At 50.2% G+C, this 22,936-nt stretch overlaps 2 protein-coding genes across 3 annotated transcripts; one reads left to right on the top strand and one right to left on the bottom strand.

Annotated features, from left to right (window-relative positions):
* Window positions 1-1,003: 1,003 nt before the first annotated feature.
* Hspb7 (heat shock protein family B (small) member 7) lies at window positions 1,004-4,031 on the top strand. The gene is made up of 3 exons (XM_021160751.3): window positions 1,004-1,296; window positions 1,806-1,939; window positions 3,193-4,031. The coding sequence occupies exons 1-3, from the start codon at window positions 1,098-1,100 to the stop codon at window positions 3,370-3,372; spliced, it is 513 nt and encodes a 170-aa protein (XP_021016410.1). The 5' UTR covers window positions 1,004-1,097; the 3' UTR covers window positions 3,373-4,031.
* An 8,559-nt stretch (window positions 4,032-12,590) lies between these two features.
* On the bottom strand, window positions 12,591-17,814 carry Srarp (steroid receptor associated and regulated protein). 2 transcript variants are annotated; one of them, XM_085838379.1, is made up of 2 exons: window positions 17,736-17,814; window positions 12,591-13,060 (listed from the first exon to the last, which is right to left on the bottom strand). In XM_085838379.1, the coding sequence occupies exon 2, from the start codon at window positions 13,056-13,058 to the stop codon at window positions 12,633-12,635; it is 426 nt and encodes a 141-aa protein (XP_085694505.1). In that variant the 5' UTR covers window positions 13,059-13,060; window positions 17,736-17,814; the 3' UTR covers window positions 12,591-12,632. The 2 variants fall into 2 exon arrangements, with proteins under 2 accessions (XP_085694505.1, XP_021017251.1); XM_021161592.2 differs by lacking the exon at window positions 17,736-17,814 and adding an exon at window positions 16,057-16,164 and having other exon boundaries at window positions 12,598-13,060.
* Window positions 17,815-22,936: the final 5,122 nt, after the last annotated feature.

Genomic DNA, 22,936 nt, shown 5'->3' with positions numbered 1-22,936 from the left:
CAAGGCTTCAGAGGCTCACCGGTACTGAGGTGAGACAGACAGACGTGGGGGGCCAGGTGGGGGGCCCCCTGGAGAAGGGGTCTAGCACATCTGGATGGAATTGCAGCCATTCCGATGTACTTAGGTTCAGCCCTCCCCTCCTAGGAGGCTGTATTTCCTGGTCTGGAACCTGGCCTAAAAGCTCCTCTTTTTGAGCTGCGTAAGATCAAAGAGAGCTCTGCTGGGAAGGGACAGCAATGGCCAGAGACATCGTGGAAGCCAGGAGCTAAGGCACCTGTCAGTGATCTCCTTTACCTGGTTGTGAAATCATGTGACTAGGATGCTGGGCAGACATCAACTCTGAGCCTGAGGTAGAGCGAGCAGACTGTTCCCAGCAACTTTGCCCCCTAGACCTTTCTTTATCTGCTCTTTCCCTGAAGCGGGGCCCAACCCCACCCCCACAGCCTCAACTCCAGCAGCCAGCTCTCTTTTCCTCTGCCTCTTATGGCCCTGAGAATGGGGATCAGGTAAAGAGTCACTAGTCCCCGTGGCAGATGACAGGGGTCACCCACACGTTCTATCTCCCCTCCCTGGGCTTTCTCAGCCTTCCCTAAGAGATAGCTGGACCTGGAGCGCCTCGGAATCCCTCGGGGTACCTGCATGTATATACCCTCTCCTCAGGAGTCTAATAAGAGAGGCACAGATCCTGGGGGGGCACAGTACAAGAGGAGAGGAGGGTCCCAGGCTATCGAGGGGACCAACAAACCACAAAGTCCTGGGGGCAGGACCCACCCCCTGCCCTGGCAGGTACAGAGGCCCTTGGGGCTGGAGCTCTGGGCTAACAGTGCCAGGTGGTGAGCTCAGCCCTGCAACCCTGCCCTCCTGTGTCGGGCTGTCAGCAGAGCCGTTTCTCCCAAGAAGATTTCCAGGCCCCTCTGGGCCATGAAGAGGTCTAAATTTAGCCAGCAGACAAGGGGCTGGCCTCGAGCCCAGGGACAGTTGGGCCTTATAAAGCGCTGGCAGTCAGGGGCCCCGGCACGCTTCCGTGGAGGCCTGGACCCGTTCGTTTCTCCAGCCCAGCCCCTGCCCGTCTGGACAGGGCCCCCCGCTGCCTGTGGATGAGCCATCGGACCTCCTCCGCCTTCAGAGCGGAGAGAAGTTTCCGTTCTTCTTCCTCCTCCTCCTCTTCCTCCTCCTCTTCTTCGGCCTCCCGTGCCCTTCCAGCCCAGGACCCACCCATGGAGAAGTCCTTGAGCATGTTTTCAGACGACTTTGGCAGTTTCATGCTGCCCCACTCGGAGCCCCTGGCCTTCCCAGGCAAGTGCTGGGAGGGGAGGGCCACAGGTGGGGGACATCTGCTCCAGGCTATCGCCAAGCATGCTGTGGCCACCCACCTGCCAGACATAGGTGCCGCATGGGTCACAGCCATATGTGGCTGTCAAGGTAGACCTGGCCACCAAGACAGATGTGGCTACGATATAGGTAGACTACCTGGGACCCTAGGGGTGAGATGTGAATCAAAGAGTCTCATACGGCCAGTGTCATAATGGGAGCCCTGGAGGGCTGGCGCTGGGACTGAGGGGCGGCTGGCCCTTCAGAGCTTCCAGGTCAAATTGCTAAAGGGGGAACTTGCCTGTGTAGACACAGATTGAGTTGCGTGAGGCTCACCTCACTCCATCCCTCAGGGACAAGGTAGGCTGCAAATGTGAGGAGAGGGGCTGTTGTCTGGGAGAGTCACTCATTTCCCCAAGAGAAGAGCAGAGACCCTGAGGGTCTGAGGCTCAGGCTTGCCTGGTGCCCAGCTTATATAGCAGCCTTGCCCACAGCCCGTCCTGGGGGCCAAGGAAAAATCAAGACCCTTGGGGACGCCTACGAGTTTACAGTGGACATGAGAGACTTCTCCCCTGAAGACATCATCGTCACCACCTTCAACAACCACATCGAGGTGCGGGCTGAGAAGGTGAGTCTGGCCCCTGGCCCGGCCCAGGGTCCGCACCTTTGCTCCTGCACTCTGCCTGGTCTAGCCTGGTCTCTGGGCCCTACTTTCCCCCTATCTTTGTAGACTTTGTACCCTGACTTATGTTCCTTCCCTGTCTGTACACACCCAGGGCAAACTGCAGCCCTTTCTCGGTGGGCTCACAGGCCAGAGACCTTTACAGTCCCTTTCCAACCTAAGGGTCACAGAATCTGTCTTTGGGGACCATGCCATGGCACCTGAGGACTCTCTAGGGATGGGCAAGGGATCCTGGGATGAGGTCAGAGAGGAACCTGAGTGATGGAGATGTAACGGGGGGTGAGGAGATGAGGACAGTCACCATGGTGGAAAGTGACCACGGTGCAGGAGGGACAGCTCCCTGGCACAGGGTAGAGGAGGTGGCAGTGACACACCCAACCTGGGCAGCACGGTCCATTCCTACCATATCTCTACCTCACCTTCATCCCAGAGCCAAAAGTCTGGGTCCTGTCTTGGCACCTCCATACTGGGACTGAGGCTGAGCAGAATGCCCTGAAGCTGAGTCACATCCACCCTCCACCATATGTGCCTTACCTGGAGTCTCAGGGTACCTAGATCATCAGAGGAGCACGGCCAGCACAGACAGCAGCTGTCCCAGCTCTTAAGCCTGTGCTTAAGGATATTCTTAAATATTCTTAGAGGCTATTTACCAACACCTTCCTGCCACCCCCAAGCCTGGCCAACTCCCCTAACTCAGGCTGGACACTGGGAAACCCTGCCAGGGGTTCGAGGACTGCGCCACTGGCCGCACGTGCCAGCCCCACATCCCAAGAGTGACTCAGCCAGCCAGCTCCACTGAACACTATGTGCTGGGCTGCTCGTGGGGGAGGGCGGGGGCCCTGATGTGGACACTCAGGGTGCCTGGGGAGCCAGAGGGCACAGCTGTGTCATCTCCCCACTATGGCTCAAGAGTCCCAGACTTCCAGTCACTGCTGTGGAAGCTCAACCCTTATTGAACACCACCCAGCCCCATCCTATACCCAGCTTCCCTGGGGACCCCTAAGAAGGCCTCTGAGCCCCTCTGCACAGCCCCGGGATCCTGGGCACCCCAACACCCCTGGCCAGATCTTTCGTACCCTGATAGCTGAACCCCTCATCACACAGTGGGATAACTGAAGACAGAGAGCAAAGAAGAGACTCTGGCTTGATTTTGGGGTGAGGCTAAGGCAGCCATTCCTGACCTGTTATCTGTCCCCCAGCTGGCAGCTGATGGCACAGTCATGAACACCTTTGCTCACAAGTGCCAACTACCAGAGGATGTGGACCCGACATCGGTGACCTCGGCCCTACGAGAGGATGGTAGCCTCACCATCCGGGCTCGGCGTCACCCCCACACAGAACATGTCCAGCAGACCTTCCGGACGGAGATAAAAATCTGAGGGTCTCCCCACCCCTGGCCTCCCCCCTATCTCCTCCCCCACTGGCCTGCCGGTGAGGTCACCATGATCCCTGACAATGACCCCTCAGAACATCTCAGCCTAGGCCCCAGTCACTCCACACACTCTCAGGCCCCAGGTGGGTCACCCCTGCCCCAAACTAGGGCATTCCTCTCCATCCAAGGCAGTCCAGGGACCTGCCTGCTCTCACCCAGATAGACCCTCCCTATCTAAGTTCACAATAGAAGGGCTGAGGTACCGACCTGGGGAGCAAGACGAGGACAGAGGCTGTAACACAGAGTGGCGGCTTCAATGGCATTTCTGCCGGGCAGGGGACCAGAAGCCCCTTCCTGGCAAATGAGAGGCTGGCCACAAGCAGGGCTTCTGGCCTAGGTAGCCTGCCTCAGGGAAGCCAGAGAGATAGCCATGACTGTCACCTCCCTTGTAACTCTCGAAGCCTCAAACCCAGGGCTACCTGTCACCCTGAGGCTCTAACAGCTACATGTACCAGACAAAGACACCTGTACTTAGATGGGGTTTATTAAAATGACATGAGGCTCCTATCTCCAGCTGCTGGTGTGTGAGGCCAGAGCCCCGGGCTCCTGGGTGGCTTTCCTGCAGAGAGGGTCCTCTTTGGAAGTGAGAGGAAGAGCTAGAACTTGTACACACACACACACACACACACACACACACACACACACACACACACACACACCATTGTTCTATGCCTTAAATACTCGTTCCCACTGGTTGGAGCCCAATTCAAAGCATTCTAGAGTCACTGTTTTCATCAATGGAGACTGGCGTCTCTGAGCCAGTTGGATGCCCAGGTTTGTCTCTGAAGCCAGCGCTGCCTCAGCGGCTCTCAGACTCTCCCCTCTGTGTACTGGGGACACTTCCCCCACCCATTCCACCTCTCCTGAGCCACATGCCCTGCTTCACCCTAACTGCAGATGGTGGCCACAGGAAGAACCCCAAACCAGATCTCTTCTGGCCCCCAATCCAGGGCAAAAACCCTCGTCAGCCTTAACCCTGGGGAACCTGGGCTCTGACTCAGTCTCCGCGTGTAGAATCGGGTGTAAAAGGGGGAAGCTCACTGTTAATCAGGGTTCCTGGGGCCTCTACAGTCTTGGGACCCTGTGGAGGAGGGGGTGGGGGTGGGGTCGTGGGAGTCTAGTCTTTATAACCTGTATACAATAAAAGGACAATATGACAGACTTGTGGAGACCCCACCTGAAGTTCGACCTGGGAGGAGGGACGGAGTGGATGGGGAGGACTTCTGGGCTGGGGAAGGAAGCTTAAAGGGCTTCCATGTGTGGGGGAGAGGTATCCTGTTCTCAAACCCGCTTGCAGAAATCCCGACAATCTCTTACAACACCTGTCTCCAGGCTGCCTGCCCCCTCGCTTTGAATTCATTCTTTAGTTCAAGAGGAATGTCTGAGCTGGACTCAGCCAGCACTGTGTTCTGCACTGTCACAAGCCAAGGGCTACAAACGTCGCCTTTCTCCTGGATGAAGCCTCGGAGGCCCAGAGAAGCTAAGTGATTGGCCCAAACTCACACAGCTCTGAAGATACAACCAATTGGAATCAGGGGGTAGGGCCGCTGCAGGGTGGGGTGCTGGATGGCTGTAGGCTTGGCGTGTTCTGGGGGGAGGGGGGTCCCCTCGCTCCTTACCCCGCCCACCCCAGCCCCAGGAGCTACTGAAATCAGAGTGTCAGGCTGCTCCCTAGAGCAGCTACGTTGGCGGCTGCGGTCGGAACAGGGAGGGAAGGTGGGGGCGCAGTATTTCCAGCCTCGTGAGTCACGGATTCCGCTGGGCTATTTGCAGCCCCAACACTCATCAGCGCGGGGCTGGGGCGGGGGGCGGGGCTGACAACCTTCTCCACTCGACCCCCCAACCCGAGGTCAGGTTCACCTTGGCGAGAAGACCACGTCAGCCGGAGAGCCAGCGCTGGAAGGGGTACTGCCCCAGAGGTGGGTGGGGTGGGGTTGTGCCCCATCCCAGGTCTTAGTAGGCTGTTCCACAAGTCGCAGCCACTGCACAGGTTCCTGCCGCTGGAAACCAGGTTCTTCTGGTCTAAGGGAGCCCTGGGCTGTAGCTCCAGCCAAGGTGACCCTGCTGACCGGGAGAGTGGGGATACAGGGTGGGGGATGGGGTGGAGGGGGCGGTCATCCACTAGTCTCTCCTCGGCTCCGCCTGCTGGGGCACCAGGGTTGGCCCACCCTTTGAAGACTAAATATAGATCTGGCTGCAGGTCCCGCCCCCACTGGCGAAGCTTAATTCTGAGAGCCCCATTCCTTGAGTGCCCAGTGTGAGCCAGACACCCTGGCAATCCTGAGAGAAAGATTGTGTTATCGGCTCACAAGGTTAGACGTGGAAGTTCAGAGGGGTCAAGTAAATGATCTAAAGTCGTCCAGCTTGGAAGTGCCATCGCTGGGACTTGAATTCTTGCCTGTGGCTCAGGAAAACTCTGTTATCTGAGCTGACATGCTCCATTCGCCCCCAGACACGGGAGCCTTTACTTCTTTAGAATATAGAGGGAATGGGGGATTCCTATGTCTTGTAACTTTGGGGAAAGACCAAGAGAAGCTGAAAAGACAGACGGAGAGGCCTACGGAGAGCCAAGCCAGGGGCTGCCCCAGGCACCAGGGAATAAGAGGTTAGCAAAGCTTTGGGCTTCCAAAGGCCAAAGACTTCTTCCTACAAACCATACAGATCCAAGAGTTTCGTCTCAAAAGCAGAGTCCTGGCTGGGTGTAGCTTGGTAGAGTGCCCGTCTTGCAAGCTCCGGGTGTTGGGGTGCATGTCTGAAATCCCAGCACTCTGGGACCCAATACAGGTGGATCAGGAGTTCAGAGTTATCCTTGGCTACACAGTTTGAGGCTCGGGTTATATTAGAGCCGCTCTAAAACAAACAAACAGAAGTAGAGTTTCAGGCCTGCACTCCTTCCAGATTGTCTTCAACAGAATTTCAGCAAATAGCGCGTGCCTGGTGCAGAGACGCTGACCAGTCCATTTGCTTATGCCCAGCCTATGTCTTGGGGATCCAGTCTAAACTCTATATGATAATGAGGCCCAGGCTCAGAGAGGGATGTTGCCCCACCCTGAGTCACACAGTAACAGTGTTCCCATAGTTGAATCATAAGTGTGGACTAAAGATCCCCAAACTCCAACCCCTAGTCTCGCTCTCCTCTCCCAGACCAGCACCCCTTCCTGTGTGCTCTCTGCTTGCTTCCCAGTCAATCGCTCTTGCTCCCAAATCTGGCACAGAAAAGATCAAAGGAGCCTCAGTAAAGGGGGGGGGGTCCCTCTTCAGTCCTGGAGGCTGGTCACCTAGGGTCAAAATCTTGGCTTGATGCCTCTAAACAGTGTGTCATTGAGCAAGTAGCTTAAGCTCTCTGTACTCTGTAATGGCTGCAGCCACTTGTAAATAAACACACTGTCCCTAGCCCATCAGGACTTGTTCCTGGACTTCCTCTGAGAAGATGCATTCTGAGCCCTGGAGTGGAGGCAGGAAGCCCCTAGAAACCTTAGACCCCTCAATCTTGAACTTACAACGGGCCCTTACCTGGCGCTGTCTGCGAGCTTAAAACTATGTAGAATGTACAAGAACAGGTCCGTTTCCAAAAAAGTTTGCAAGTCAAGCAAAGACAGAGCTTGTGCACAAAGGACTGTTTTATTAGAGTTTCCAAAGAAAAACCCCAGGGCAGGTAGCTCTCAATCTCAGGAGGAGGAAAATGAAAGGCAAGGAAAAAAAAATGTGTTGTGTGAGTTAAGCCGTCCTGGAGGTCAAACACCTGAGCATGGGGGAGAGGATGCTATAGAGGAAAGAGTAAGGAGAGAGGTACCAGGAGATGGTGCACTCACGTTGTAGGCAACATCTGAAAGAAAGGGACAAAAAACACAGAAAGCTGGGCCTTTCTGAGTCAGAACTCAGCCAAAGCTCATGGCGGATCACTGGCGCTGCGCTGGAGTCAGAGATGTTAAGGACATCTCACTGAAGACTGGAGGGATAATTGTTCTGCCTATCTCTTCAGTGTAGCTTAACGTGAGACTGACTTCCTACGTGTGCTGGCTAGGTTTGTGCCAGTGTGACACAAGCGACCAGCCTCATTTTGGAGATGAGAATTGCAATTGAGAAAACGCCCTATCATATTGGTCTGTACACAAGTCTGCGGTGCATTTTCTCAATTGATTAATCATATGGGAGGGCCCAGCTAACTGGGCAGGGGGATCTGTTAGAAGAAATCAGGCTGAGCCAGCCATGGGGAGCAAGCCAGAAGCAGTGCCCTTCCGAGGCCTCCTGCCCTGAGTTCCCTTAGCTGTAAGATGAAATAAAGTTTTCCTTTCCAAGGTAGTTTTGGTGTTTGTTGTTTTGTTTGTTTGTTTTTCCAGACAGGGTTTCTCTGTCCAGCTCTGGCTCTCCTGGAACCCACTTTGTAGACCAGGCTTTCCCCAATCTCAGAGGGATCCTCCTGCCTCTGCCTCCCGAGTGTTGGGAATAAAGATGTGTGCCACCACCACCCAGCAGTTATGGTGCTTTATAACAATATAAACCCCAACTAAGAAAAACTTGGTACTGTGTCCGGTGTGGTGACTCTGATTCGGTGGTTTGGGGAGGATTGTGGAGGCACCTGAAGTTTGGGCTGGAAGAGCCATGAAATGCTGGACCCTCAGAGGGCTGTTCTGTGGGAGCCTTGAAGATGCTTGAGTAATGCGGAGATAGATTACAAATGATGGACACCTGACTTGTAAAGTTTCAGAGGGAAGTTCTGTGAGTCCCTTAAAGACCCTATCAGGGCCATTCAATATCTTGAATTAAGAACCATTGGCCGGGCGTGGTGGCGCACGCCTTTAATCCCAGCACTCGGGAGGCAGAGGCAGGTGGATTTCTGAGTTCGAGGCCAGCCTGGTCTACAAAGTGAGTGCCAGGACAGCCAGGGCTACACAGAGAAACCCTGTCTCGAAAAAAACAAAAAACAAAAAAACAAAAAAACAAAAAAAAAACCACTAAAATGCTGGATGTGTTGATGTAACCCTTAAATCCCAGTGCTTGGGAGGCAGAAACAGGTAGATCTCTGTGAGTTCCAAGATAGCCAGGGCTACATAGTGAGACTGTCTCAAAACAAAACAAATGACTACTTGAAACCCTTGCTGGCACAATTAACACTGGTCAGCCGGGGCTGAAGAAGTCTGCTGTAATTTAGGAGAGACCAGCATCGTTGAGATGAAATCTTCTGGGTCAGCATCCCGAACCTGTGGTCCAGAAGGGACCAAAGCTCTCCCTTGCGCTGGCAGCCAAACTTTGTAATGTGTAAGCATATCCTGTGTGTCAGTGGTTTTTGAAGGCACGGAGGGGTCATGGAGAGCATCTAGACCTGGCACTGTGTAACTGGGGTTCCTGGAGAGAAGTGCAGAAAAGCCACTGATGAAGGTGCAGCCTACTGCAGTAGAAGGCCCAGGGCTGAAGGGATCACAAGGAGACGCTGAGGCTTGGCACCATAAGGCAGAATTGCAATTGCTGAAGAGATCCCAGGAGAGGCTATTGGTGAAGGTACTGCCAAGCTCTGGCAGTGACCCTGTGTGTGTGTGTGTGTGCATGTGTGTGTGCGTGTGCGTGTGTGTGTGTGTGTGAGAGAGAGAGAGAGAGAGAGAGTTGGGGTGTCTTGAGTGGCATGCTACCCACACAGCCTCTAGCTTATACCTACAGCGACAGCTGCCTATACTGAGAACAAGAGCAGTGCCTGAGCCTGGAACCTTCACCAAGTGGCTAGATTCAGAAAAGTCACCATACTTGGTATCCACCCTCATTATTCCAAGCTGGAGTGAACAGAGCAAACCACAGTCCGGCTGATGGTAGAGCGACACCTCCTGGTTGGAGGGAGATGTGCAGCTCCAGGCTTCTCCGCAAGGATCCCTCTCACCTCTTTCTCCCAAGAAGAGAGGGCAGAGCGTACCCCTCTTTCCCAGTGGGCACGAGTCTTTTATATTACACGATCTCTCTCCTTGGCCTGAGATAACGGCCAGCCCCTCGGCTTCCTCCCTGCCTGTGCCAGGATTCTAGAATCCTTTTTCAAATTGTTTGTTTGTTTGTTTCAAGGCAGAGTTTCTCTGTGCAGCCCTCCCTGTCTTTGAACTCAGACTGTAGGCCAGGCTGGCCTCGAACTCAGAGCTCTGCCTGCTTCTGCCTTCCAAGTGCTGGGATTAAAGTAAAGGCGTGCGTCACTAAGAGACATTCTTTAAATGATTTTTATTACTATACCAGGTGAGCACTCTACTGCTGGGCTGTATTCAGCCCCCAGTGGAAGCACTATCTTGTACCCATTTCACAGAATAGAGAATGAAAGCCCAAGGAGGCTAAGGAAAGCCCTTGAGGTCTCACGCAGTCTGATGTGAGATGACCTTCTAGTTGGGGAAACAGGCAGTAAGCGCACAAATAACAAAGTGGAGAGAGGACAGGGGTAGAGGAGTCTCATCACACCAGGTCTGTAGGTCACAGCAGGCATCTGTGTCCTGTTGATAGAATTTGTCAGTACTTGAGAGGCAGAGGCAGGAGGATCTCTGTGAGTTCAAGGCCAGTCTGGTCTGCAGAGTGAGTTCCAGGACAGCCAGGGCTACACAGAGAAACCCTGTTTCAAAAAACAAAACAAACAACAACAGCAACAGCAACAACAACAAAAAGCCACAGCCAAGAGTGCCAACCCAAGAGTAGTCCCAGCGCTCGGAAGGTGGCAGCAGAACTGTCCAAGAATGAGACCAGTCTGGTTTAGGTCATGAAATTTGGCCAGCCAGGGATAAGTAGCAAGATTCTATCCCCCCCACAAACACCCTAAATAAGTAAATAGCGTGGTCATTAAACAAACTAGTAAACTTTATAGTAGTTTTCATCCCAGAGTTTTGCTACCTTCCATCCCACCAGGTCTCCAGGTCACTTGGGACAAAACAAGCTCATTTTGTCCTGTGCCCCTAGGGGGCAGTGTTAGTCTGCTGTCCTCACCGCCTTTGCCTGTGACTCTTCCTTTCTTTCTCTCTCCACTTATTTGAGATACCCCAGGCTAACCACAAACTTCCTACGTAGCCAAGGATGACCTTGCATTTCCGATCCTCTTCTAGCTACCTCCGGAGTGCTGGGGTTTCATGCACACCAGGCAAGCTCCCCACCAATGGAGCTGCACGGCAAGCCATCTTTCCTCCTTCATTCCTTTCTTTTTTTTTTTTTAAGATTTATTTATTATTATACATAATAATACATAAGTACACTGTAGCTGTCTTCAAACATACCAGAAGAGGGCGTCAGATCTCATTATGGGTGGTTGTGAGCCACCATGTGGTTGCTGGGATTTGAACTCATGACCTTCAGAAGAGCAGTCAGTGCTCTTACCCAATGAGCCATCTCACCAGCCTCCTCCCTTCATTCCTTTCTTAAAACAGGGTCAGCCTTGCTGACCTTGAACTCCCCATGTTGCTAAGGATGACTGTGAACCTGGTGGTCCTGCTTCTGCCTCCAAATGCTGGGACAACAGGCATGTCAGCGTGCCCAGTGTGGTGCTTCACTGCCTTTCTGCATATGACTTCCTCACCCTTTAAAAACAGACTCTCATGTTAGCCCAGGTTGGCCTCAGACTCACTATGTACCTGACTATAACCCTGCCCCATCTCCCAAGTGTGTACGCTGCTACCTGCCTGGCTTCTTTGGTACCGGGGACTAAACTCGGTGCTTCCCTATGTATTGGGCTGAGCTACACCCCAGCTCAATCTCCCTCCTTTGAGGATGGAGTCTTACTGAGCCCAGTACTCCTCTAGGCTTTTCCACATCCTTCCAGTCACCTCCAGGACCAGGACACACACACACCCTCCAGCCACAGTGACAGCAACTAATATGCTGGCCCTAACCATCATACTAGGGACACCCCCAGTGCCCCCCGGCTTGCTCTGGATTGAGATATCTGTGTGGGGGTAGAGAAGACTCCGTAAAAAGGGAAAGCTTCCTCAGGGCTGGCTTTTTCTGTTTTTCAGGTCATACTGTGTTACCACAGGACCTGAAAGACCAAGTTCTCAGCACAAGGGAGATTTGTCCCAAAGGGACAGAGGTCAGAGGATAAGAGACAAAGACAGGAGATAGAAGATGAGAGAGAAGGGGAAAGGGAAGAAGAAGAGGGAAGAGGGCTATTGTCTTTGTCTCCTGCTTCTATCAACTGAGGACAAAGGACAGCCTCTGGATAGAGAGAAGACTGATGTGGCACGGAGGAAAATGGAGGTTTATAAAGAAAGGTACAAGGATGAGGTGGGTTTTTTTTGTTTGTTTGTTTGTTTTTTTGTTTTTTTTTTTTTTTGAGACAGGGTTTCTCTGTGTAGCCCTGACTGTCCTGGAACTCACTTTGTAGACCAGGCTGTCCTCGAACTCAGAAATTCACCTGCCTCTGCCTCCCGAGTGCTGGGATTAAAGGCCTGCGCCACCACGCCTGGCCCCGGCGAGGTGTTTAATTTTAATCAAACATGTTAATTAGGTGAGCCAAGGGGGCTTTTGATTGCTGGACTTCAGTACTTGTTTTGTTTTGTTTTTCAAGACAGGGTTTCTCTGTGTAGCCCTGGATGTCCTGGAACTCACTCTGTAGACCAGGATGGCTGGCCTCGAACTCAGAAATCTGCCTGCCTCTGCCTCCCCAGTGCCGGGATTAAAGGCATGTGCCACCACACCCCCCTGGACTTCAGTACTTTGATAGCTGGACTTGGTAGTCACCCTCAGGAGGAGGAAATGCTAAATACGGGGAGAGACCTTGGTGGCTAGCTTTAGGAATGGAGTCTAGGTTTTTAGCAAGGCAAAGAGATGGGAGAGAAAGAAAAGGCCAGGCCCACCATGCTTAAGGTCAGACTCCCTTCACTCAGCTTGCTCAAAACCATTGTTTTTTATTTATTTGATCACTTCTTCATCTCTTCTTCCCTTCCAAGCTTCAAGAAAACCATGGTGCGGCAGTGGGGGTAGGGGTGGGGGGAATAACGGGGGTGGGGTGGGGTGGGGCAGCAGCGGTGGCAGCAGCAGTGCCCGGGACACATAGAAGGTGGTGCTTGGTTGGCTTCGTGCCTGACCCCAGCTAAGAACTTGGCAAAGGCGGAGGAAGAGGACAGAGGCATAACTGTCTTTTTCGTTCTTCGGTGCGTCTAATATGTCTTCTTGGCTTCAGGCTTCGAAGATACCCGCATTCCCAGCCCGCCCCCTCCCCTGCCCCTACCACCACCCCCTCCCCTGACAGATCCTATGAAACTACTCCACCTGCCCGCAGAGACAGGTCAGAGCCTTCAGTGAGTGTTTGACCTTCTCCCGGGTTGAGTGCTTTTCCGAAGCTCCAGGCTTCAGGGAGCTCCCCTGGGCTTTAGGATCATTCTGGGGACCAGGTAGGCTGGCAGGGAGCGAATGTGGAGCCCCGAGTCCTCTATAGGGTGGCAAGGTATCCTTGGCTCCATCAAGGACTCTGCGACTGAGAGAAATGTTCTGAGTCCCAAGCACCGTGGTTTTTCCACGGAACATAACGAAGGTCTTCATGGGCGGGGCGATACATCCCTGATTGGCTCTTGATGCGTGGGGTGGCGCCGTGGATGCTGCCAGGGAGACTTGTTTCCCAGTTGCACAGTCAATAAGGAAAGTGACGTGAGCTGTGGGCACGGTTTTGGGTGCGCAGGCCGGCTGCATACCTGAAAGGAACGGGCCAGAAGCTTGGGTTAGCACAGCCAACCACGCGTGTGTGTAGGCACACGTGTCGTGGTCTGCATGTGGACGGCAGAGGACAACTCGTGGAGTCTGTTCTCTCCTTCCTTCCTGTGGGTCTAGAGGGTTGAACTCGGGTCCTCAGCCTTTGCCCACTGGTTAGCTCCAAGTTTAAACCTTGTGCTCTCCCTTTCTCTCCCACTCCCAGGGACCTCCCGCCTAGCCCATGGGTGTGTTTCAGCTTCATCTAGCTTGTGAACTACCCAGGGAGTATCCTTATACTATAGTGAGGGGCCAGGGGGTAGGGAGATGGCTCAGTTGGTCCTTTCAGCGCGAGCATGAGTCTAGATCCACAGCACCGCCAGGCCCGGTTTTGGCCTAAGTGGTTCTACACTCCCAGTCCCAGTCCCAGTCCCAGTCCCAGTCCCAGTCCCAGTCCCAGTCCCAGTCCCAGTCCCAGTCCCAGTCCCAGTGCTGAGGTCAGGGCGGGCACAGGCAGACTCCCGGAACTTGACGGCTGGCTTAGTCAAGTCAGTCAGCTCCAGGTTCAGTGGGAGACCCTGTCTCAAAAAGTATTGGGGAGCCTGGCAGTGCTGGCACACGCCTTTGCGGGTGAGGCTCTGTGAATTCGAGGCCAGCCTAATCTATGAGTTCCAAGACAGCCAGGGCTACACAGAGAAACCCTGTCTTGGAGAGGAAAAAAAAAAAAAAAGGTATGATGGAGAGGAGGTGGAGAGATGGAGAACAGGGTTGGTTCAACTCCCAGCACCCAGATGGTGGCTTATTTTTTTTTTTTTTTTTAAATATTTATTTATTTATTATATGTAAGTACACTGTAGCTGTCTTCAGACACTCCAGAAGAGGGCACCAGATCTTGTTACGGATAGTTGTGAGCCACCATGTGGTTGCTGGGATTTGAACTCTGGACCTTCGGAAGAGCAGTCGGGTGCTCTTACCCACTGAGCCATCTCACCAGCCCCAGATGGTGGCTTATAACCATCTATAACATCGGTTCCAGGGAATACATAGACACCAGGAACATACATGGTGCACATATAAAGATGTAGGTAAAATAGTTCTATATGAAATAAAATGAATAAAGTTATATTTGTTGTTGTTGTTTTGGTTTGGTTTTTTTGTTTTGTTTTGTTTTGTTTTACGAGACAGGGTTTCTCTGTGTAGCCCTGGCTGTCCTGGAACTCACTCTGTAGACCAGGTTGGCCTCGAACTCAGAGATCTGCCTGCCTCTGCTTTCCAAGTGCTGGGATCAAAGGCATGCGCCACCATGCCTAGTTGCTAAATTTTTTTTAATTAAAAAAACTAAAGTAGGGCTGGTGAGATGGCTCAGTGGGTAAGAGCACCCGACTGCTCTTCCGAAGGTCCAGAGTTCAAATCCCAGCAACCACATGGTGGCTCACAACCATCTGTAATGAGATCTGACTCCCTCTTCTGGTGTGTCTGAAGACAGCTACAGTGTACTTACATATAATAAATAAATAAATCTTAAAAAAAAAAAAACTAACTAAAGTAGTGCTAGGCAGTGGTAGCGCATGCCTTTAATACTAGCACTCAGGAGGTAGAGGCAGGCCCATCTCTGAGTTCGAGGTCAGCCTGGTCTACAGAGCAAGTTCTAGGACAGCCAGGGCTACACAGAGAAACCCTGTCTCAAAGAGAAAAAAAAAAGTAGAAATGACAGAGTTAGATGCTATGCTAGCCCATATATCGTGCATGCACACTCACGTGTACACACACACACACACACACACACACACAATTGGTGTAGTCTGGGACCTGATGTTCTGTTGTGCAGGCCTGTGGATCATACTGGAAATAACAAGGTCTAGATCCAAGAGGGAAGCTGGGGGAACTTAGAGGAGGAAAACGAGGTTCAGCTAGCATGGGTGCTGGTGGCCTTTAGGGAGCCCCACAGAATCCTTACCACCCCCTACAATAAATAAACTGATATCCTAAGGTAGTCTGCCTGGGGTTCTGTTTTAAGTGCTCTATGCTGCCCCCGGCTCTGAGCTCAGCACAGGGTAGAAGCAGGAATAAATGAAATAAAGTGGATTTATTCATAAGGAAACACTCAGAGCAGCACTGTCTACCTCTGAAGCCTGTGGGGTTTGTTTCTATAGTACTCATTTGCTGTGGAGACAGGCTGTCTTAGAGCACATTCCAGAGGCCAGACAGACAGACAGACAGACCTTGAACTTCCCGAGATCCTCTTGCTTCTTCCTCCCCAGTTCTGGAGTTACAAATGGGAGTCATCTGGGGCTGGGAGAGATGGCTCAGTGGTTAAGAGCACTGACTGCTCTTCCAAAGGTCCTGAGTTCAATTCCCAGCAACCACATGGTGGCTCACAGCCATCCATAATGAGATCTGACGCCCTCTTCTGCCCTCTTCTGGTGTGTCTGAAGACAGCTACAGTGTACTTAATTATAATAATAAATAAATCTTTGGGCCTGAGTGAGCTGGGTTGACCAGAACAAGCAGAGGTCCTAAAAATTCAATTCCCAACAACCACATGAAGGCTCACAACCAGCTACAGTGCACTCATATACATAAAATAAAATGAATCAAATCTTTAAAGTGGAACTTGCTGACTAGATTCTCAGTAAGGCTGAAATGTTGGAGGCATGTAGCATGCATGTCTCACTTCATAGACAAACAAACAAACAAACAAAAAACACACTCCCCAACACACACACACACACACACATACACATACACACACACATGCTAAATTAATTTAAACAACAACAAAAAGTAACTCTAGTTATGCAAATAATATCCCAGATCTCTTCCCTACCTGGTCTTAATTTTTCCCCAGCTCAGAGGACTCTATGCTCTGGTTTGCTGGTTAATACACAGCCTATGTGAAGCCCACTGCAGCAGCCATAACCCCAGCCACCAGCCCCCTGCCTGCTTGCTGCCCCTCAGCTGGTCTTTTCCTCAGCATGGAGATGCCGCTACCCCATCTTACCAGAGCCCTTCTCCACACTAGAATCCCTAAGGCTGGTTCTCCTGGGGTCCTTTGAGAAAGCCATGCGCTCCAGTGCTTGTCTGAAAATGTCTTTGGACACAGCTTCCAGAATGTAAAAGAGCCTTCCTACCCTGGAGCCCAACCCTTAGTAGTCATTAGGACTCTGGGGGATGTGTGGCCCTTGAGGAATCCTTTGATCTGAAAGGTTATTATAACAACAGGTTGTTGGCTGTAGGGTGAGGCTTCCTAGCAGGCAGATATTATCTTTTCCCAGTGCAGCTCCTTCCTGGAGCTCTTTGGAAGCTCTCAGCCAGGCCTCAAGCCCCCCAGTTCCAGTCATTACATGGCTGATTTGGCTTTTATTTATTCACTTTTGTTGTTGTTGTTGTTGTTGTTTTTCTAGACAGGGTTTCTCTGTATAGCCCTGGCTGTCCTGGAACTCACTTTGTAAACCAGGCTGGCCTCGAACTCAGAAATCTGCCTGCCTCTGCCTGCTCCCAAATGCTGGGATTAAAGGCCTGCGCCACCAAAGCCTGGCTTATTCACTTTTATTTTATTTTATCTTTCTGAGGGGGATGTCTGGCTGTGTCACAGTATGTCAACACAAAAGCCACAGCTCTCTCCTTAATAGGAATAAAAGTTTATTCGGGAGCCACTGTGAGCGATCATGGCCTGGGAGCGTGGATTTGAGTTACCCTAAATTCCATGTTTCAGTGGGGAAACAATTTCACAAAGTTTTGGGAGTTTTACAGAACAGAGAAAGTTATGAATCAAAGCAAGTTTAAAATATATCAGTGGTGGGGCTGGAGAGATGACTCAGCAGTTAAGGGTACTGGCTGCTCTTCGAGAGGTCCTGAGTTCAATTCCCAGCAACCACGTGGTGGCTCATAACCATCTATAATGTGATCTGATGCCCTCTTCTGTTGTACATGCAGATAGAGAACTCATATATATATATAATAATAAATAAATACATCTAAAAAATAAAATACATTGGTGAGTACATTACCAGAGAAATGGGAAAACTTTTCTATAGGCTTAATATGCTATCTGTCAGTTTAGCTTTTGGATTGGTGGACACCAGTTGTCTGCTAAATCTATAAACTCTAAAAGGCTTTTGTCTGTTGTCATAATCTGTTAGTTCTGACACAGGTTGAAGGCTTCTCCAGAGGGCTGGAATTTAGCCCAACGATAGGGGAATTAATCTCTGGATGGGCAACATTCCAGCCTCTCCACTCTGTTGATAGTTTTTTTTTTTTTTTTTGGTTTTTTTCAAGACAGGGTTTCTCTGTGTAGCCCTGGCTGTCCCAGAACTCACTCTGTAGACTAGGCTGGCCTCGAACTCAGAAATCCACCTGCCTCTGCTTCCCGAGTGCTGGGATTAAAAGCATACGCCACCATGCCCAGCTCTATTTATTTTTTTATATATATGATGAGTACACTCTGTCAGACACACCAGAAGAAGGCATCAGATCCCATTACAGATGGGTGTGAGCCACCATGTGGTTGCTGGGAATTGAACTCAGGACCTCTGGAAGAGCAGTCAGTGCTCTTAACCACTGAGCCATCTCTCCAGCCCTGATTTTTTTTTTTTTTTTTTTTTTTTTATGGTTGTGAGCTATCATGTGGTTGCTGGGAATTTGAATTCCAGACCTCTGCTCACTCCCGGGTCTACCCACCTCGCTTCAGATGGCCCAGTGTTGAGATTCTAGTCCACCGATTTCTGCATACAGTGTCCTTTCAGGAGTTACCCTTCATGGTTTCGGTTACAGATGGTTGTGAGCCACCAGGTGTTTGCTGGGAATTGAACACAGGATCTCTGGAAGGGCAGCAAGCGTTCTTAACTGCTGAACCATCTCTCCATCCCTGTTATTACAAGATGTAGCAGTCAGTTTCAATGAGGTGATTTATTTTATTTTATTTTATTTTATTATTATCTTTTTTTCCGGTTCTTTGAGACAGGGTTTCTCTGCAGCCCTGGCTGTCCTGGAACTCACTCTGTAGACCAGGCTGACCTCAACTCAGAAATCTGCCTCCCAAGTGCTGGGATTAAAGGCGTGCGTCACCATGCCTGGCTTCAATGAGGTGATTTCAAATGAAAGTTCAAAAGGTTGTGAAATACCACACAAGATAGTTACTGACAACCATGCTGATTAGTTAAATTTGAGTCCCTTTTCTTGATAGCTACTCTAAGAGTGGGCTCCAGCCTCTGAAAAGCCTCTTGGTGTCCAAGTTCAGAGGTCCAGCACAATTAAAGGCAAAGTTCACACAGACCATAACTCACACTAAAGTCAGATGAGGGCCAGAGTAACCTTGGAATGTTTGTTTCTTGTACAGCATAGTAATTACTTCAGACATAAAATGACAGTTACGTTTGAATTATATATTTTTAGATATTTTCACTTACTTGAATTTTATTGTGGTTAATACATCTACACCGTGGTCAAGGCCATGAACATCTCAAATGTATTACCAAGGCAGACCTGACCATTGGGAGGATGGAGCAGAAGGCTGAGAACCGTCTAGACAAACACAAAATGGAGTCAGAACAAGATGGCGTTACCTTAGTCATTTCAGATACACGGAAAAACATACGATATTTTAGGACCTGCCTGACTGCTGTGAACACGGACAGGTAAATTATACTAGTAGTTCTTGCCTTTTAAACCACATTTAAATCACTTACTCAAGATTTAAGTTATTCTAACAGGTTCTTGAACTGGTTTGTTAGAAAAAGCATTCATATTTTGCCAGTGTAAGGCATTAAACGCAGGACACTTATGACTAAGGAAAAGACACCTGCCAGAGAGTGGACTTACTTCCCTGAGAGAGATTTCAACTGACAAGATGAAGTAACACCCAGGCAGGGATGAATTAATGGCACATGTGACCATCTTGGCCTGGACTGTTTATGTGTGTTTCCTTGGCCTTCTATTTAAACTTTGATCTTACTCCAGGTCCCCAAAGATGAACTCAAGGGGCTTCCTGGATCTCTGTCCCACTTCCCAGTGTGACCCTACTGAATAAATCTTTCTTTGCTTCCCACTTTTTTTTTTTAAGATTTATTTATTATATGTAAGTACACTGTAGCTGTCTTCAGACACTCCAGAAGAGGGAGTCAGATCTCATTATGGATGGTTGTGAGCCACCATGTGGTTGCTGGGATTTGAACTTCAGACCTTCGGAAGAGCAGTCGGGTGCTCTTACCCACTGAGCCATCTCACCAGCCCTGCTTCCCACTTTTAATTGGCTTGTTGTGGATGTGTGGACAGACCTGGCTTGGCATAAGTTATGTTGACCTCCAAGTCACCTGCTAGAAGACAGCCTGGGGCACAGAGAGGGTGGGGAGGGGGAGTGCCTCAGCTCCTTAGAGGGAGGTGAGCTTCTTCTTTAAGTTGGGGAAAGGCCATGTTCAGTGAGTAGATGAAAGGTCCCACTAAGGATGTCTCTGCCAACCTCCAGACCCCGTGGTTTGGTTCCTGGCCATTTCGAAAGGGCTTTGTATGCTTGGTTAGGGCTGTGGACTTGGAGAGATGGTTATCAGGATTCCACGGAGCAGCTCCATCTAATCCTATGAGGCCTGGGATTTGGAAAACTCTCCCTGATGAGAAAGGAAGGTGGGGCGTGCTACAGGAAAACCAGAGAGACAGGAAGAGAACCCCACCTCCCACTGCTGGCTTTGTACAGAACAAGGAAAAAAAAAAAAAAAAAACCAAAACCACCACACCCTGAGTTACTCCACCTACGAGCGCTCTCACACTTCTCCAACAGACTCCTCACACCAAGGAGTGGTCGGGTTTGTGTCAGGCGCGAGCTGGGTGTTCCATTCAGTTCAGTTCAGTTCAGAAGATATGGAGTTAATGGCAGGTCCCATAGGTTGAGGGTTCTACTCCCAAGACAGCTTGACATCCTACAGATACCAATCTCAAGCCTCAGGTTTTTTTTTTTTTTTTTTTTTTTAAGATTTATTTATTTCATGTATGTGAGTATATATGAGTACATTGTCTTCATGCACACCAGAAGAGGGCATCAGATCCCATTGCTGATGGTTGGGAGCCACCATGTGGTTGCTGGGAATTGAACTCAGGACCTCTTCAGCACAGAGATGGCTCAGTGCTCTTAACCACTGAGCCATCTCTCCAGCCCACCTCAGGTGTTTTGAACCTGGGCTGCTGGCTGATCCCCCCAGCTATAAAGTGGGATTTTTTTTTTTTTCCGCGACAGGGTTTCCCTGTATAGCTCTGGCTGTTCTGGAACTCACTCTGTAGATCAGCTGACCTAGAACTCAGAAATCTGCCTGCCTCTGCCTCCCCAGTGCTGGGATTAAAGGTGTGTGCCACCACTGCCTGGCTAAAGTGGAATTCTTACAACTCAGGTGAGGCTAATTTTTGGAGAACAAGCTACAGAGCTCAGGAAGACTTTAAACTGATTTAGCAAGGTGTAGCCAGCGTATTGCCTGAAGGCTGAACTCAGTTATTCCTGAGACAATAGATACAAACGGCTCAAATCCAACAGTACTTACTTCAAACGTTAAGGTTCTCCCCACCCATTTATTTATTTACTTACTTACTTACTTACATCACATCTCTCTCACCCATGAACTCTGTAGATGATGATGAATAACGTCATTTCAAATTTCAAAAGTCAGACATTTGTTTTGCAACACTCTGCCTACTCTGAAGTCTACACCTTAAAAGTGTATGTGCGTGAGTTTATGTGCACCGCATGTATACAGCTGCCCTTAATAAACTCATGTAGGCATGCAGATCAGATCGTTGTGAGCTGCCAAGTGGGCACTGGGAACTGTTAAATTTCAAACCCAAAGGTGGCAAAGGTGCCTATTTAACATATCAAAGCAGACCTGGATGCCAGGTTCTCCCAGCATTCCTCAGACCCTGTTACAGGACTTGGCTGGCATGCCCCACCCTCTACCTTCTGAACTCTTCAGCCAATGGTTGGGCTGCCCTTCCCCCAATGCTTTTCCCTACACATTCCAGCCCTTTTTGGTTGCTTGCCTTCTCTTGCTCTTTTTGTACCTTTGGCCTCCTGGTTCCTCCCTCTTCCTTCCCCGCCCCTTCTCCTTGAATAGCTCAAGGTCCAGACCAGGCTGGACTCTCCCAGATGTGTCTGCCTCTGGCTAAACTCTCCCTTTTATCTACAGTAAACTTTCTCCTCCACCTTACCTAGGAGCAGTCATGGCCTTTCCTTTTTGATTTCTTTTCTCTCTTTCTTTTTTCTTTTCTTTTCTTTTCTTTCTTCCAGAAACCAAGTTGAAGTCCTCTGCAAGAGCAGTAAGTGCTCTTAAACTGCTTAGCTCTCCAGCCTTCCCCCCGCCCCCATTAAAAATTAAAAGTACGTAGCTAACTGGCCTTGAGCTCAACCTTGCTGGGTGTGGTGGTGCAAGCCTTTAATCCCGGCACTCAGAGGCAGAGGCAGGTGGAATTGTGTGAGTTCCAGGACAGCCAGGGCTCTCCTTGTTTCAAAACAAATAAAAAACCCTCAAAGCTCACCCCCCCCCCCCCCCATGCCTCAGCCTCCAGCTGGTTGGAACTGCATTTGTGTGCCACCGCACCTGGCTCAGGAATCTTGTTTACTACACAGAGAGACCCTGTCTTGGTTATGAGGTCCGCTTAGACCCACTACAACTCAACAGCTCAATGCAGATAACAAAAACTGTAATCAGACCACTATTTATCTGTCAGACCTTAAAGCAGTGCAGGGGTGAACTGTGACCCCCACTACTCAGCCCAAGCCAGGACCTTACAGAGCTTTTAAGCTTGAAAAACCAGGATCAGCTGTTGCAGGTCACAGTTACATTTTCCTACCAATCAGGATTTAGGCACAGGGAGTTTCCTTTCCTGTTTTTTTTTTTTTTTTTTTTTAGATTTATTTATTTATTATATGTAAGTACACTGTAGCTGTCTTCAGACACTCCAGAAGAGGGCGCCAGATCTCATTGCGGATGGTTGTGAGCCACCATGTGGTTGCTGGGATTTGAACTCTGGACCTTCAGAAAAGCAGTCGGGTGCTCTTAACCACTGAGCCATCTCACCAGCCCCTCCTTTCCTGTTTTATCTCTGTCAGCTGATACTGAATGCAGGTTTACAGTCCAATCAAATCCATTTGGTCTTTTTGGGGTTAGGAAGAGTCCTGTTCTGGAAGAGGCATGCCATTATGTTTTGGGGAACAAACGATAACTAATGGGAGCTGGTCAGCTATTGGGTAGTCCTCATCTCCTCTAGGGCCTGGGAACTAGAACTTAGCTTCACCCTATCATTAAAATGGAGTCTGAAAATAAAATGGCAGTATTTAAGACAAGTTCCCTTTGCTTGTTCCCAATATCTTTTGTTTTGCTTTGTTGTTTTTCGAGACAGGGTTTCTCTGTGTAGCCCTGGCTGCCCTGGAACTCACTCTGTAGACGAGGCTGGTCTCCAACTCAGAAATCCGCCTGCCTCGGCCTCCCAAGCGCTGGGATTAAAGGCATGCGCCACCACTGCCCTGCATCTTTTTTTTTTTTTTTTTTTAGTTAAAGATTTTAATTATTTTATGTATATGAACACATGGTAGTTGTCTTAAGACACACACCAGGAGAATGCATCAGATCCCATTACAGATGAGTGTGAGCCACCATATGGTGGCTGGGGATTGAATGCAGGACCTCTTGGAAGGGCAGTCAGTGCTCTACTATATAAGATGTCTTCTCCTTGGTTAGACACAGTTCTGGCTTCAAAGGATGTTCTAGAACCTTCTCTCCTTGTAGAGCTAGAAGAAACTGAAAGGTGATGGAGGAGTCTCATGGCATTAGCAGCCTCTTGCAAAGTAACTGCCCTCAATGGGAGGAGGGACAGCTAGCTTCCACTGACAAAGGGTCTCATTGAAT

The sequence above is a fragment of the Mus caroli genome, unplaced genomic scaffold, assembly GCF_978045245.1.
Source record: "Mus caroli unplaced genomic scaffold, Mus_caroli_1 scaffold_6, whole genome shotgun sequence".
Lineage (NCBI taxonomy): Eukaryota > Metazoa > Chordata > Mammalia > Rodentia > Muridae > Mus > Mus caroli.
The sequence above is the reverse complement of the archived record's forward strand: the minus strand, read 5'-3'. Positions and strand labels throughout refer to the sequence as shown.